Here is an 18258-nt window from a genome sequence, read left to right as displayed (position 1 = left end):
ATTCATACCCTTTACTCAGTAATTTGTTCAAGCAACTTTGGCAGCGATTACAGCCCCGAGTCTTCTTGGGTATGACGCTACAAGCTTGGCACACCTGTATTTGGGGATTTTCTCCCATTCTTCTCTGCAGATCCTCTCAAGCTCTGTCAGTTTGGATGGGGAACGTTGCCGCACAGCTATTTTCAGGTCTCTCTTCGATCAGGTCCATTCTGGGCTCTGGCTGGGCCACTCAAGGACATTCAGAGATTTGTCCCAAAGCCACTCCTGCGTTGTCTTGGCTGTGTGCTTAGGGTTGTTGTCCTGTTGGAAGGTGAACCTTCACCCCAGTCTGAGGTCCTGAGCACTCTGGAGCAGGTTTTAATCAAGGATCTCTGTGTACTTTGCTCCGTTCATCTTTCCCTCGATACTGACTAGCCTCCCAGACCCTGCCGCTGAAAATCATCCCCACAGCATGATGCTGCCACCACCATGCTTCACCGTAGGGATTGTGCCAGGTTTCTTCCAGAAGTGATGCTTGGCATTCAGGCCTAAGAGTTCAATCTTTCTTTCATCAGACCGGGGGATCTTGTTTCTCATGGTTGGAGAGTCCTTTAGGTGCTTTTTGGCAAACTCCAAGTGGGCTGTCATGTGCCTTTTACTGAGGAGTGGCTTCAGTCTGACCACTCTACCATTAAGGCTTGATTGGTAGAGTGCTGCAGAGGTAGTTGTCCTTCTGGAAGGTTCCCCCATCACCACAGAGGAACTCTAGAGCTCTGTCAGAATGACCATCAGGTTCTTGGTCATCTCCCTGACCAAGGCCTTTCTCCCCCGATTGCTCAGTTTGGCCGGGCGGCCAGCTCTAGGAAGAGTCTTGATGGTTCCAAACTTCTTCCATTTAAGAATGATGGAGGTCATTGTGTTCTTGGGGACCTTCAATCCTGCAACCATTTTTTGATACCTTTCCCCAGATCTGTGCCTCGACACAATCCTGTCTCGGACCTCTACAGACAATTCCTTCGACCTCATCGCTTGGTTTTTGCTCTGACATGCACTGTCAACTGTGGGACTTTATATAGACAGGTGTGTGCCTTTCCAAATCACGTCCAATCAATTGAATTTACCACAGGGGGACTCCAATCAAGTTGTAGAAACATTTTAAGGATGATCAATGGAAACAGGACTCACCTGAGCTCAATTTCAAGTCTCATAGCAAAGGGTCTGAACACTTATGTAAATAAGTTCAGTTGTAAAAATTTCATAAATTAGCACAAATGTCTAAAAAACGGTTTTGCTTTGTCCTTATGGGGTATTGATGAGGAAGACATTTAATTTGATCAATTTTAGAATAAGGCTGTAACGTAACAAAATGTGAAAAAAGTCAATGGGTAGGTAGATACAGTTAAAGTCGGAAGTTTACATACACTTTAACCAAATACATTTAAACTCAGTTTTTCACAATTCCTGACATTTAATCCAAGTAAGAATCCACTGTCTTAGGTCAGTTAGGATCACCACTTTATTTTAAGAATGTGAAATGTCAGAATAACATTAGAGAGAATGATTTATTTCAGCTTTGAATTCTTTCTTCACATTCCCAGTGGGTCAAAAGTTTATAAACACTCAATTAGTATTTGGTAGCATTGCCTTTAAATTGTTTAACTTGGGTCAAACGTTTCGGGTAGCCTTCCACAAGCATCCCACAATAAGTTGGGTGAATTTTGGCCCATTCCTCCTGACAGAGTTGGTGTAACTGAGTCAGGGTTGTAGGCCTCCTTGCTCGGACACGCTTTTTCAGTTCTGCCCACAAATTTTCTATCAGATTGAGGTCAGGGCTTTGTGATGGCCACTCCAATACCTTGACCTTGTTGTCCTTAAGCCATTTTGCCACACCTTTGGAAGTATGCTTGGGGTCATTGTCCATTTGGAAGACCCATTTGCAACCAAGCTTTAACTTCCTGACTAATGTCTTGAGATGTTGCTTCAATATATCCACATCATTTTCCATCCTCATAATGCCATCTATTTTGTGAAGTGCACCACTCCCTCCTGCAGCAAAGAACCCCCACAACATGTTGCTGCCACCCCCGTGATTCACGGTTGGGATGGTGTTCTTCGGCTTGCAAGCGTCCCACTTTTTCCTCCAAACATAACGATGGTCATTATGGCCAAAAAGTCCTATTTTTGTTTAATCAGACCAGGGGACATTTCTCCAAAAAGTAAGATCTTTGTCCCCATGTGCAGTTGCAAACCGTAGTCTGGCTTTTTTATGGCGGTTTTGGAGCAGCGGCTTCTTCCTTGCTGATTGGCCTTTCAGGTTATGTCGATATAGGACTCGTTTCACTGTGGATATAGATACTTTTGTACCTGTTTCCTCCAGCATCTTCACAAGGTCCGTTGCTGTTGTTCTGGGATTGATATGGCTTTTCACACCAAAGTACGTTCATCTCTAGAGACAGAACGCATCTCCTTCCTGAGCGGTATGACGGCTGCGTGGTCCCATGGTGTTTGTACTTGCGTACTATTGTTTGTACAGATGAACATGCTTCCTTTTGGCGTTTGGAAATTGCTCCCAAGGATGAACCAGACTTGTGGAGGTCTACATTTCTTTTCTGAGGTCTTGGCTGATTTCTTTTGATGTTCCCATGATGTCAAGCAATGAGGCACTGGGTTTGAAGGTAGGCCTTGAAATACATCCACAGGTACACCTCCAATTGACATAAAACGATGTCAATTAGCCTAACAGAAGCTTCTAAAGCCATTACATAATTTTCTGGAATTTTCCAAGCTGTTTAAAGGCACGGTCAACTTAGTGTATGTAAACTTCTGACCCACTGGAACTGTGATAGAGTGAATTATAAATTAAATAATCTTTCTGTAAACAATTGTTGGAAAAATGACTTGTGTCATGCACAAAGTAGATGTCCTAACCGACTTGCCAAAAATATAGTTTGTTAACAAGAAATTTGTGGAGTGGTTGAAAAACGAGTTTCAATGACTCCAACCTAAGTATATGTAAACTTCCGACTTCAACTATAGATAGATAGGTAGATAGATAGATAGATAGTAAATGCACTCTCTACCTATCTATCTATCTATCTATCTATCTATCTATCTTCAAAGATGACACAAAAAACAGACATAGTAGGCCTAGGCTACTAGGCATATAACACATAACAAAACAAAAGACAGGACGACATTGTCATAGCCTAGAGCATTGCATATAGACATCATGTTTTCTATTGGTTGATCATTAGCCAGCTTTCGACACTCTTTTTAAATGTCCGTTATGGTCGACATGGCTTTGAGTTGCTGTGGTAGTTTGTTCCACTCAACAGCGTCAGTATATAAAAAGGTGTTCTTCCCAGATAGACTCTTACATGTAAAAACGAGTTAATATGCTAGATACCACAAGGCTTGACCTAGAAACATTTACAAAGAAAGCATCTATATATACATTTTGATTTTACTTATGAAAAACACATGAATTGCCCTCACCTCAATGTTTCGTTATGCTGACACAAATTGACCAGGTGGATGAGTTATTTTATCAAATTCACACATCACACCCTTAAAAATGTTAGATTGGGAGTAATTAGCACTGTGACAATCAGCACTGTGACAATCAGACAACCCACCTCTGAGACAAACCACCCATGAGACAAACCTCCCCTGAGACAACCAACCCCGGAGATAACCCACCCATGAGACAAACCCACTCATGAGACAAACCCACCCCTGAGACAACCCACCCCTGAGACAACCCACCCCTGAGACAACCCACCCCTGAGACAACCCACCCCTGAGACAACCCACCCCTGAGACAACAAAACCCCAATCTCCCCTGTGTATCAATAGTGTTGGGTCGCTGTAGCTCCTCAAGTCTTTTAAAGAGCCAGTGTTTGATAATTCAACATTATCAAAATCAAAGTAATAATTACAAAAGGTTCTGCTCAGAGCATCACAGGTGTTTTTCTCCCTCGCAAATAAAATAGGAGCCGTCATTAACAATCTAGCTGTTCATATTTTAGGAGCAGGCTGTAACAAACAGACGTTGTTGGGTTGCTATAGAAACCTCAAGGTTCACATGCCCATTACTTTTGACTTTGACATTCAGCTGAAGAGGAATCAAAACAGAAGACTCGCTCCAAAGGATGACTGGAAAAACAATTGATTTATTCACCTGTGCCTGTCAATTCTGCTGTGGCCTAATCATCTGCCAATATCCTTTGGATGACAGCTCATCACAACGATCTCAGTTTGGGGTAAATCAATCAAATAAATGTGTTAATAAATATCAAAAGAAAATTCTGTTGACATGTATTGGATGAATTTGGTTCGTTCTTTTTCGATTAAGGTTCTGAAAAGTTCTAGAGTTACATATTAAATATAAATGATAGACCATTTGAGTATTTGTAAGTGTTGTTCCCCCCAAAAGCAATGTTCCCCGTTCACTGAGTGTCTAACTTCATGTAGCTGTTGGTATTTTGGGATGTTTGATGTCTCCTTGGGGAAGACCAGACTGATCGAGGCATTTTAGAAACAGGTCCCATCTCTGGAGTAGAGGAGAAGGACACATTAAACATATTGGGTTTGTCCAGAATATTTATAGTCCCCAGCACCAGACTAGGCCTTCTTCTCAGAGACAGGGGAACCTTTCCTTCATCCAGTCTGAATGTTCCTGTGTGTGTAGCTGTATCTGTCAGACTGACTTTCTCCCTGGCTAACCATCAATGCCCCTCTCTCCACTCAAGCCATACCAGAGACTGACTGCCTTTTCAAACTGCCGATAAGGCTGACTAGAGACAGCTTTCGCTTTCCATTTTATATAATTAGTTTCTTTGCAAGCGCTTTGAGATTCTATGTTGCAATGTAAAGTGCTATATTATTATTATTACCTGAGTGAGTGAGTGAGTGAATATCCATGTTTACATGCATGTGTGCGATTAAAACTGCTGTTACTTCTGTGTGCCACTGAGCCTCACCCGTGAGGTAGCTGGTCAGGGCAGTGTGTGAGACTCACCCGTGAGGTAGTTGGTCAGGGCAGTGTGTGAGACTCACCCGTGAGGTAGTTGGTCAGGTCAGTGTGTGAGACTCACCGGTGCGGTAGCTGGTCAGGGCAGTGTGTGAGACTCATCCGTGAGGTAACTGGTCAGGGCAGTGTGTGAGACTCATCCGTGAGGTAACTGGTCAGGGCAGTGTGTGAGACTCACCCGTGAGGTAGTTGGTCAGGGCAGTGTGTGAGACTCACCCGTGAGGTAACTGGTCAGGGCAGTGTGTGAGACTCACCGGTGAGGTAACTGGTCAGGGCAGTGTGTGAGACTCACCCGTGAGGTAACTGGTCAGGGCAGTGTGTGAGACTCACCCGTGAGGTAACTGGTCAGGGCAGTGTGTGAGACTCACCCGTGAGGTAACTGGTCAGGGCAGTGTGTGAGACTCACCCGTGAGGTAACTGGTCAGGGCAGTGTGTGAGACTCACCCGTGAGGTAACTGGTCAGGGCAGTGTGTGAGACTCACCCGTGAGGTAACTGGTCAGGGCAGTGTGTGAGACTCACCGGTGAGGTAACTGGTCAGGGCAGTGTGTGAGACTCACCCGTGGGGTAGCTGGTCAGGGCAGTGTGTGAGACTCACCCGTGAGGTAACTGGTCAGGGCAGTGTGTGAGACTCACCCGTGAGGTAACTGGTCAGGGCAGTGTGTGAGACTCACCCGTGAGGTAACTGGTCAGGGCAGTGTGTGCGACTCACCCGTGAGGTAACTGGTCAGGGCAGTGTGTGAGACTCACCCGTGAGGTAACTGGTCAGGGCAGTGTGTGCGACTCACCCGTGAGGTAACTGGTCAGGGCAGTGTGTGAGACTCACCCGTGAGGTAACTGGTCAGGGCAGTGTGTGACGGGGATGCTGCTGGCTGCTGAGGCTGCTGGCTCCCTCCTCCCTCTCAGAGACTGGCTCCTCTGAACCTGCCTCAGAACACTGCTCTTCAGGTCCAGCAACGTCGTCATGCTCATTCACTCCCTGGGGTCACAAGGAGAATAATTCACATGAACATGAGCCTAAAACAAGTGTCAGGTTGTAAAACAATGTTCAGTAAATGTCTGAAAATCCTTGTAATTGTTTATTTAAACTATAGTTGGATATACAGTATCTAACACAGATTTGATATATCCACTTGAGGAGCTTCCCTTTGGCTACATAAACACAGGGCTAATCACAGTAATCACACCCTCTTAACTCAATTATACTCAACCCATGGCAGAAGGTACGTGCTATTTCTGTCCAAGGCTGACTGATATCGTATGCTGGTTGATTTCATCATAGACTTGCTGGTTGGCCACTGTTGTGACAAGCCTACCTGCAATAACTCTCATTAAAGCAATGCCCTCTCAAATCCTCCTGCACCGACCCCCATCTACTGTAGCAGAGAGAAGTGCTGCTAAGATAGAAGTATCATCATCACAGACGCCTAATTCATCCCTGACTTTGTTCTTAAGGGTCCTAGTTAAACTGTGATACGATGTGAGACTTCTAAAGAACAAGGTCATCGTTCCACCTCAGTGAGTATGTTCCACCTCAGTGAGTATGAGTCACTCTCCAGCCGCTGCCAGCTTGTATGGTGGCTGACACCAGTAGACGCAGCAACAGTACAATGCAGAGGTAGAGGAAAAACTAAAAGGCACTAAAAGACAAGAAATGACATGGATACAAGAGAGAGGGTTTGATTGATGACAAAGCTTTTTCAGGGGACAGATAGACATTCTTTTCATCAGCTGACAGCAAATGTCTTTCTTTTGTCACATCTCTGAGGGACGAGGAAGAGAGACAGACTGGCAGCTCTGTGTTCTGCTTTCTCTCAAACAGTGAAAGTGACACATTAAATAACAGCTAGCTAGACAATATATTTGTAATAGCAACTAACTCAATGTAACTGGTCGAGACAGATAGTGCACTTGCCTCGGACTTTTAGTTAGAATGTCAATATTATCATCGATGTAGGTATTCATATGTCTATTGAGGAAGGTTCTGGAAGGTTCTGGATTCCAGTGCCCCTTGATTATGGGTCAAAATAGTTACTGCCTATGAATGAAGTGGGTTTGAATCTCATGCCACTATTTCCTATACAGTGACAGCATAGTTAAACCCACATGATAAGAATGACTGTTTTCATTTCACATTTTCATTTCTCAGGGGAGGCTTTTGTGAGAGAGATTTGTTCATATATTGTGTGCACCGTTTCCCCAAGGTCATTAGACACCTGATGCTGTTTTAACAGAGCAAACTACTAACACCAGATACCTGCTTGTGTCTCAGATCCAATACCTGTCTGTTAGGTATACACTTGCAGCTCTGACTGGTGACAGTTAGCAAAGCATCACAGTCAGGGAGAAGCCTTCTCCCAGGTGAGCAGCTCATTTCAATTAGACGTGGCTGGCTTCCCAACTGGATGTCACTCTGTCTCAGTCATCAAGTCCCAGTGACAAAAACGAGTCAACGTGCCAAGGAAACACTCACAGCCAAGTGAATATCACTCACTCTCACTCTCACTCTTACTCTCACTCTCACACTCACTCTCAGTCTCACACCACAGGTGCCCGAACCTTAACAGGGACTAAAGGCGATGCTCAAGCCTGTATTTCTCCTGTAACAAAGCCAGCGAGCCCCGGCAGCAAAAGGCTCCTTGCTGTTAGGGGATGGAGGGGTCTCTATGGTAACGGTGGAGGGAGAGAAAAGGGTTGGTAAATCCAGGTAGACAGAATTCTACCGAGGCAGGCTGCATAAATAATCACTTGATGTTATTATATCAGTCTTCCCCTGGCCAGGCTAGCTTAACACACCATAGCACCAATGAGGCAAAAGTTGGTCCTGATCCCACCTGGATTCTCATCTCCTCAGCTCCGTATTTAGGGAGGCTAAAGGACTGCAAGTACCCCATCATCAGACTCCCAGGGAGCCAGAATGACACAGTTTTTTCCAAAGCCAATTGTGATGAAGATAAAAATGGATTTATGACTCATATCTAAAAAAGAATCTCCCATTCCGTCGCTGGGGACTCATCCTGCCGCTGATGTCATTATCATCCTTATAGATTGGTTAACCTACTGGTATCTATCAAATGACATCAGCCAGCCTAGACTGCTGCTGTAAAGTGTATCCATCAGTGGGTCCCTGGAGTCTCACAGCAAGCTTTCTTGGTCTCATTTCTTCAGGCTTTAGTGAACAGATTCTGCCATGATATCATATTCAAAATAGAGGGCAGGCATTTTTAGAAAATGTCATTTGAATGCCGTTGTTATCAATTAGTCCACAAGTGTTATCTATTTAGACATGTTTGGTGACGGTCCTGCCAGTCCCTCAGAATACAGATTGTTTAAATGATCTTCTTTGGTCCTATGGGAGATCTTCTTGATTATGTGCATGGACTGTACTGTGTGTACGTGTACGTGTACGTGTACGTGTACGTGTACTTGTACGTGTGCGTGTACGTGTGCGTGTGCGTGTGTGCGTGTTTTTCTTCTCTAATCCAATTGTATTTTCCACAGTTGTAATTGCTCAATATTATTGTGGTTTTGGGACATACACTGAAAATGATAATTAAATAATAAAGATATCCACATGTTGACCATCAGCTTTGTCAAAATGTAATTACATTAAAAGACACACAAAAAACATCATCATTATGGAACAAACTCAATTAACAACTATCTATTTGATTGATGAATCCTTTGTGCATGGACCAAACAAGTGGTCCCTCAGGCCCCCAGACTGAAACCTGTGTGAATGGCTCATCACAGATAATCAGGGGGGAAAGGACCTTATTGATTTAACAAGGGCTCAATTATGTCCAGCACAAACATAACAGCCATACTAGAGTCCTGGGCATTGTGACATGGCAGACAGAAGGTGTTGGGCTGGGAGCTCCACATCTTGTTGAACATGGAGAGAAAATTCCTCACACGGAATGGGGAGACATAGCTACAGTATCATTGGGATCTGTGTGCATGTCTAGATAGATACGGGCTCTGATCCCCTCCAGGCTTTGGCAGAACCACCGGATGACAATCAGAGGTTCCACGGTAGCAGCTTATTCTCAGCAGCCCCTGTACAGCCAATGAGCCAATCTGTTAGGGTGATCAGCGGGCGCTCAATTCAGAATTGACATAAGACTGACACTTTGCATCTGAGATCGATAGGCAGTGAATATTCGTCAGTGTTGGTGGGAAAGAGTATGGGAGCTGTTTTACAGCATGGGTAAAGTCTTTCTGTGCTAGTTAGGCTATACAAAGCCACAACCTAGCAAACACAGCAGAAACTACTTAGAGAGCCACATGAACAAGGGCATACCGCAGGGAGCAACAATTCTCTATTCAATGAGAATTCACTTTTAGGACTATTCTCTGAATTCACTGGGTACATGCAATGCATTACATGATTTGCAAAACAATACAGACTGGTTATGTTATGTAGATAAGAAATGTCTCCTCTTTATGCTACTCAACTCAACTGTCAATGTAACGGATGTGAAATGGCTAGCTAGTTAGCGGGTACGCGCTAGTAGCATTTCAATCAGTTACGTCACTTGCTCTGAGACTTAAGTAGTGTTGCCCCTTGCTTTGCAAGGGCCGTGGCCTTTGTGGAGCGATGGGTAACGCTGCTTCGTGGGTGACTGTTGTCGATGTGTGCAGAGGGTCCCTGGTTCGCGCCCGGGTCGGGGCGAGGGGACGGTTTAAAGTTATACTGTTACATTGATGCTGTTGACCCGGATCACTGGTTGCTGCGGAAAAAGAGGAGGTTGAAAGGGGGGTGAGTGTAACGGATGTGAAATGGCTAGCTAGTTAGCGGGTACGCGCTAGTAGCATTTCAATCAGTTACGTCACTTGCTCTGAGACTTAAGTAGTGTTGCCCCTTGCTTTGCAAGGGCCGTGGCTTTTGTGGAGCGATGGGTAACGCTGCTTCGTGGGTGACTGTTGTCGATGTGTGCAGAGGGTCCCTGGTTCGCGCCCGGGTCGGGGCGAGGGGACGGTTTAAAGTTATACTGTTACATCAATACAAACACAACCTCAAACACAACACAATATCAACCATGGTGACTATGACAGGATATTCATTACTATATGAAAGGTTGCATGATGGTGAGGGTAAATGCTTATGAGCTCGATCCTTTACACAAAACCATGATCCTGTGTGAAGTAACAAATGAATGATTCACAGCGTGTTCGTCTCTCTTTAGAAAAAAGGACCAGGGAACCCTTCAACCAACATAATACGGCCTGGATCCTTAGACTCATAGTCATAAGTAGGCCTACTATAAGGGCCAAATTGACATACGGACACATCAAAATGAAGTTACCCTCTCACTCAACCTTTTCACAAGTTGCTCTTTGGATGTTTAAGGAGAGAGAGAGAGGGGTGTGGGGAATAGACAGGGTTAGCCAGTGTTTTTATAGCACCAGTAGTGCTGAGAGAGTGACTCACAGGGCTAGACTCTAGAATCAAGTAGTCTTTATCCTGCAACAGGAGGCTTTCTCAAAGCTCTGAGGGAAGAGACTGTACCACACAGACAGATATTAACTGTTAATCAATAAGAGAATGTCATTTTTTTTTATAGCCATAGATGTAACCATAGATTTGGGAACAACCATTCAAGTGACTGTTGTGTTTAGAATGATGTCTCCGCCACAGCGATTTCTAATCAACCGTGTTTTTCACATCTCAAACTGAAGTGACCGTTACAGAACCAAGCAATCAAACAATCACATGTCACAATACATTAGGCATAACCCAAAAATAACAGCACTGTCAAACTGTGTGCTAATGTTACTCTCAATGCAGCACTGTAAATGCAGTGTGCAGACATAACATGACTATTCTGTAATTGTTCTCTTTGTATAAGACTGAGAGACCTATTTTCTCAAGAGAACTCAAGGGGGACATCTAAGAATTATGTGAAACAAAATGGTAAAAGAAAATCAGATTCAGCGTTTTCTGTCTTTTGGGACTTTACGATGTGTGTCCAGAGGCACATTTTGTTAAATTATTTTGATTAGTGTAATATGATGCAGGATTAATTACAGGCTATGAGGCTACTCATTTAGGAAAGGCAAAATTCAGTGGAGGAAATAATATTTTCTTCACGGAATGCATCCACTGGGTACATGATGATGAAATGTAATTCATTATTAAAACTCTAAGTGATTACTTTCTAGGTGCAGTGGAAATATAACAACACCTGTCTGAGTTATTTGTCTCTTTAAGATACTTAACGAGCTCCTTCTAAGTGAACACTTAGGACCCCGCTTGTTTTTGTTTACCTCTAAAGAGCTTCATTAAAAAAGGAAATCATATTCCTGCAATCTGCATAACAGCCATTCACCTCTCTGGTACATGCAAATCGTCTGAGTGCAGAGCGTATTGCCACAAAGATCAGGCTGATTATGCATCAACCCTCTTCATTGAAATTCACAAATGAGGGCCAATATCGCACAATTATTGGAGAGAGAGCATCGGTACTTTCAGAAGTATTGTTAAAAGTTAAAAGGGAGGTTAGCAGGAGTGATTGCTATAATGAACACACCAACCATCCCTACATCAGGTTAGTCAGTTTCCAAGACAACTGCATGATATATACACAAGAAAGGTTCCCTTGACAAATACATCCCTCATGCAGCAAACTATGCTTCATGACAATTCAGCAGGACTGGATGATTGGGGAAAAGTATGCTCTACAAAGGATTCTAATTGTACAGTACTGGAGATTTGTTGAGAGCACTATAAGTGTAACTATGCAGTTATTATTAATTCACACATCTAGCCTTTAAATGAAAATAATAATTGATAGACATACTTGAGTATATAAAAAAAGGTGTGTGCATCTCTGCCTGTCTGTTTCTTAAATTAGTTCTACACACCAAATAAGAGTTTCAGTTCAGCAAGGTTGGGTTGCCTTGACCCATGCAGGGAACTGGTTGTAGCTTTTCAAAACGTATTATTGACATGAACAACTAAGATGGAACAATAGGATAACATCCTTTGAAAGATCACATGCAGAGTGCATGTTAGGGAACACAAGATCCTCTGAAAGATAGTCGGCTAATTATAGCCTACAACTAAACGACAGAATAATATATTTGTGCATACGATTAGACAACATCTTGTTGAGGAAATGAAATCACCCGTTCGTACTTTTTTTCTGGTCAATAATCAACCAACAGATCAACCAAAAGCATCATGAATAACTAGGATTTAATTTAAAAAACGAAATTAATATTACTGGATTCTGAGGGGATGGATAAACAACTTTTTCTTAGAATAATAAACTTAAAGGGGGACTAGCACATAAGTGTCAACAAAACGACATTCATACACATACGCTTTACCATGGCATAAAATATTTATCTGTCAACTTATTAAAATATTCGTTGATTATGCACGCAAGTTGGTTACAATTAAAATCAACAGGTTTGAAAACAATTAAATGCCCCCTCCAAAATGTTCACATATTGAAACAGCACACAATCAATAATGCAAAGTACTATTTTCATCTTTAAAATAGACATGGAATAGAGATGGTATACGTGCAACTAAATAAAGTTGAAATGCTGTAGATAAAGAAAAATAATGCTCACCTGAAGCTTTCTCATTCACAGTTGCGATGTGCGTATGTTTTTGCTTGCGTCTCTGAGTTCCTGTTTAAGCACAACAAAATCGACGGAAAATACGTGTTTGTCTCTTTAAGATAGGAGATAGTCATCGGCCGCAATAAACGTTAATTAATTTTATTTGATCACAGACAAACGCTCTCATTTTCCCCGGAGATGTTTTCTTCTTCACTCATGCTATACCGGTGGTCTCCATTTATAGTCACAGGAAATCAAGGCACACTTTCCCCGCCTCGGGCTGTTGCGGAGGGATGTAAGAAATACGCTCTGTGAAGAAGAGGGTAGATCCACATGTCACATTTAGCTAGCTCTACCTGTGTCTTCTATCATAATCATCTGCTATAGCTTCGAAATTATACAATAATAAAGGATATTTGTGTTCAGCCAACTACACCAGCATTAACACAACAGGTTATTGTTTATTTGGTACAGGGAACAGTTGATGGAATATCTACCTGAAGTCAAACATGATCAAGTCAACCTGTAAACGGGCCAAATTTGGCCTACAAGTGGTTTTATTATTAGACATAAAAGACTGTAAAACACCAGGAAATCAACTCCAAGTAATTTTGGAAATCTGTTCTCAAGTATTCCCAAGCATAATACAGAGAAACATGTAACTGCCCACAAATGTAAGCAAGGTTTGTAATGATTGTTTTAGTCAAATATTGTATTTGTTTGGGCTACTTGGGGTCAAATTGCAGTCTACAAATGATTTATAATTATGTTCCTGCCCCCCGACCATCAGCTCAAGAAAAAAATTGACCCACGAATGAATATAGTTGATGATCCCTTCTGTGAATGATGGAAGTTCTAAATAATAGGCTATAACATGACAACAGGTATTGAGGTGGAACTGCCTCCCAATCTGCCTCCCAATCAGATCCAAAATATACAAATTCTGGTAAAAGCTTACAAAACTCATGATATTGAAATAAATGTGTACCTCAACTGAGTGAAGATGCCAGATAGACATTTATGGTATTTGTATTAAGGTCTAACATAGTGATTAACTTACAGGCTTGACATTTCTCAAGGTCGCTTCTTGTGCTGAGGCTACTGAGAAGAGGTGAGATCCTACAGAGTTATACTGAAGACATTCATTAAAAGCATTGGGAGGTTTTAAAATTGACTGTGAGTTTGTTCCCTCATAACCGAACAGAAAAAAACTGGAAAAAAAGTGTTGCGAAATGTATCACACAAATAGCATGACACAAGGTAGGCTCAGCGATGTGCACACTATCTATGGAATAAAAATATATCTTTCAGGTAGACCAGACAATCTGACCTTAATGGCAATGCACTGTTATAATCTCCACCCGGCACAGCCAAAAGAGGCCTGGCCACCCCTCAGAGCCTGGTTCCTCTCTAGGTTTCCTTCTTAGGATCCTGCCTTTTTAGGGAGTTTTTCCTAGCCACTCTGCATCTACACCTGCATTGCTTGCTGTCTGAGGTTTTAGGCTGGGTTTCTGTATAAGCACTTTGTGACATCTGCGGATGTAAAAAGGGCTTTATAAATAAATGTGATTGATTGATGCAACAATTGTGTGGTGCGAAAGGAGAGCCAAGAATCAGACGCAGGTTTGAAACAACTCCTAGGTCTCTCAAAAACATGTTTCAAACTGTCTATCGATTGGTTCAATAGTTCAATTTACACATCTTAGCATAGACCCCTGGGAATGAACCCGGTCATGAGGGTCAGGTTGAAGACAATCTACAATCACTTTGAATGGCTGTCACTCAGGAGATCAGAGGTTCCACCACCCAATGGGATGTAATATTGAGTGACATGGAAATATACTCAATTCAATCTTTCCTCATTCCATTATATTTTACATTTATCCAGAGCATATATTTTCATTTTTTTCTTCCATACTGGTCCCCGTGGGAATCGAACCCACAACCATCGCCGCAGGAAGACAACTGAGCCACACAGGACCCAATGCCAGGCATTGATCTGTATGAACTGTTAACTCAGAATGTGTGTGAACTCTGAATCTCCTATACCCAATGCTTAATTGGCCCGCACAGCAGAAAATACTTCCTGCTTGGGTGATGTTTCCCCCCCCCCAACTCAGTTTAGCATAGCCAATAGCCACAAGCTGTTAGATACTTGGAAAATTAATAAAAGGAAAATACCATGTAAAACGCATCATACTGTGACACTTTCTGTATTTTGAAAGTCAGTGGTGGAAGAAGTACTGTCATACTTGAGTAAAAGTAAAGATACCTTAATAGAAAATGACTCAAATAAAAGTGAAAGTCACCCAGTAAAATAGTACTTGAGTAAAAGTATATAAGTATCTGGTTTTAAATGTACTTAAGTACAGTGATGGGGAAAGTACACAATTGTCATACTTGAGTAAAAGTAAAAGTAAATGCTATAAGTCAAATTCCTTATATTAAGCAAACCAGACCGCACACATTTTTATTTACAGACAGACATGGGCACACTCCAACATCATTTACAAACACAGTATTTGTGTTTCGTGAGTCCGCCAGATCAGAGGCCGTACGGATGACAACACGTTATTTTGATAGGTGCATGACTTGGACCATAATGCTGTCCTGCCTGAACATTTGAAATGTAACTTTTGGGTGTCAGGGACAATGTATGGGAGTAAATACATATTTACTTTAGAAATGTTGTCAAAAATATAAATAGTAAAGTACAGATACCCCAAAAAACTACTTAAGTAGTACATTAAAGTATTTTTTACTTAAGTACTTTACACCACTGATGAAAGTTCTATATCTTAAAAACTCGATTGCTGACAAGCAAAACATTTTGGGACTGTATCAACAATGGACTAACCTGGAGCGCTGGAATTCTCTTCCGATTTCATGGTTAGGTAGAATATCCCTCCTGAAAATGAATGTTTTACCTACTTAACCCAATCCAAATGATCCTGGTCTTATTTTCCAATAAAGTAATAACATTTTTAAATGGCTGGTTAAATTCCTTTATATGGAAAAAAAGCAAGCCAAGACTTAAGATGGCAATATTGCAGCTGCCAGGTTCTATAGGGGTCTTAGAGCTGCCCAATATGAGGTTTTATAAGTGGTGTGCCCACTTAAGGCATATTACTGACTGGATAACAAATTATGACTCCTCTATTTGGTTAGATATTGAGACTCCTTTTTCAAAATACCCCTTGCAGGATCTTTTATTTTTCAGAAGCTTCAAATCTATAAAAGATAGCTGCAATAATCCCATTACACTTAATACACTCAAAGCATGGAGATCAGTTCAATGTTTTGAGGGAAGGTCCAAACTAACCTCTACTCTTACCCCGATTCTTAACAACCCTGATTTTGTAACAGGATTGCTGGATGTTGTCTTTAACCTTAGGCTTAATAAGGGCATAGGCAGACTAAATGATTTATTAGCTGACAAGATTCTAATGTCATTGGAGCAGATGGTTGAGAAATATCAGCGCCTAAAGCAGGACTATTTCCGCTTTCTACAAATCAGACATATTTTGAAGAGCACCATCTTGGTTGGCAACCCTGATATGTCTGTCATTGAAATAATGCATTTTTTCTCACAAAGGAAATGTCTGTACGTTCATTTTATGATGCTTTAAGACCCTTCTCTACTGTAGACACACAAGGGGTCAAGCCAGTGTGGGAGAACATTTTTGAACATCTTGGCATAGTTCTGTTATAATCTCCACCCGGCACAGCCAGAAGAGGACTGGCCACCCCTCATAGCCTGGTTCCTCTCTAGGTTTCTTCCTAGGTTTTGGCCTTTCTAGGGAGTTTTTCCTAGCCACCGTGCTTCTACACCTGCATTACTAGCTGTTTGGGGTTTTAGGCTGGGTTTCTGTACAGCACTTCGAGATATTAGCTGATGTACGAAGGGCTATATAAAATAAAATTGATTGATTGATTGATTGATTGAGAATTAACTGTCTGTTGCTATTCGACGAGATGTGGGAGGACATTTGGAGATATGCACGGTCCTTTTCCAAATTACAAAGGTACTGTTCTAATGTCCTTCAAGAAATTGAACAAATTCTAGGGGTCGACCTTACAATAAATGAAACAAATACCAAAAGATAGTTTTTGAGTGGTATTTTGGCTCTAGCCTAATATGGGAAGGGCTGCTACTAAACCAGACTTTGGCTCAGAAAATACCATAGCTGGCTCCCTCCTTGTGAACCTATAATGCACTTGAAGGATGGCCACCAATACTGCCAGCATAACTTTTAGGGTTCCATGTTATTTGATAGTGGGCTGTATGGTGTACTGTTGTGAATAGGCTGCAGGATATCAAATCCCATAACAGCCTGATACATGCTACACCCACTCAAGGACTGGCTATCTCTTTCCTAGCTTTTGACAGGTTTTCAGATCAGAAGCTTTATCCCTCTGGATTGTGGAGGCTATTTCGCCTGCTTATTCAAATGCTGACCAAGAGTCCCCGCAGGGGTTCTGAATCACAGCATGGGTGTTACCACCTCCTGGGCACTGCTCAGAGGTGATCTGTTGACATCTGTGCTGCAATCGTCTGGGCATCCATGCACACATTGTGGGGTTTTGTAATTGGATTATTACAGAATTTTAACTAGTGTACGGGGCCCCACGCATCTGTAAGGTCTCTCCTGTACCTTGAGAGTGAGTATGCCACATTATTCAGTGTGATTGTAGATCATCTTCAGCCTGAGTTAAATGTGTTACATGTTATTCCCCTCAGCCAGGAAACCAAGATTTCATATTGTAATCAGACTTTTTGCAATAGGCTGTGATAAAGTGATAAACTACATGAGAATATTGTCAGCAAGGAAAATGTGTTTTTCTTTCACACACAACAACATGATGGCAACTTCAGAGGGTCTCCTTCCTAGTTCCCATGAACCAGCATGGAGCAAGTGAAAGGCACCATCACCAACAACCCTTAGCTTCCCTGTCAGATACTACACATCGCTCTCTTCCTCTCTCTCGTTCTCTTTTGCACACACATATTAATTACGCGGCTACTGGGGTGAGTTGCCTCTCCACATGCAGCAATTATTCCACACACAGCCAGTGAAGAAAAAGCTCCAGTCAGGTACCATTTCATGGCACAGGGATAGACACTTCCCAAATAGAACCCTTTAGCGCCAGTGGAAAAGCCAAGGCGCAACAGAATCTTGTGATTTGGCTATTCACATCCATTGATCTGCTGAAGAAAAGGCGATTCAAGGGCACTTGTCATGCTCTTTTGAGTTTTAATTGACTTTTATGTTATGTGGATGGAATTATACTGAACAACAATATAAACGCAGCAGTTATGTGGATGGAATTATACTGAACAACAATATAAACGCTGAACAACAATATAAATGCAGCATATAAACGCAGCAGTTATGTGGATGGAATTATACTGAACAACAATATAAACACAGCATGTAAAGTGTTGGTCCCATGTTTCATGAGCTGAAATAAAACATTCCAGAATGTTCCATACCCACAAAAAGCTTATTTCTCTCAAATCTTTTTCACAAATTTCTTTACATCCCTGTTAGTGAGCATTTCTCCTTTGCCAAGATAATTCATCCACCTGACAGGTGTGGCATATCAATAAGCTGATTAAACAGCATGATCATTACACAGGTGCAGCTTGTGCTGGGGACAATAAAAGGCCACT

General features: G+C 42.1%; 1 protein-coding gene across 1 annotated transcript in view; it reads right to left on the bottom strand.

Annotated features, from left to right (window-relative positions):
• LOC129830446 (BAI1-associated protein 3-like) overlaps window positions 1-12937 on the bottom strand; it is a 39754-nt gene extending 26817 nt beyond the window's left edge. The window contains exons 1-2 of the mRNA XM_055893025.1: window positions 12594-12937; window positions 5836-5988 (exon numbers count right to left, since the gene is read on the bottom strand). Of these exons, the coding sequence (XP_055749000.1) occupies window positions 5836-5981 (146 nt within the window). The 5' untranslated portion in view covers window positions 5982-5988; window positions 12594-12937. The remainder of the gene's footprint in view (window positions 1-5835; window positions 5989-12593) is intronic.
• Window positions 12938-18258: the final 5321 nt, after the last annotated feature.

Source organism: Salvelinus fontinalis, chromosome 2 (assembly GCF_029448725.1).
Source record: "Salvelinus fontinalis isolate EN_2023a chromosome 2, ASM2944872v1, whole genome shotgun sequence".
NCBI classification, from domain to species: domain Eukaryota; kingdom Metazoa; phylum Chordata; class Actinopteri; order Salmoniformes; family Salmonidae; genus Salvelinus; species Salvelinus fontinalis.
The sequence above is the reverse complement of the archived record's forward strand: the minus strand, read 5'-3'. Positions and strand labels throughout refer to the sequence as shown.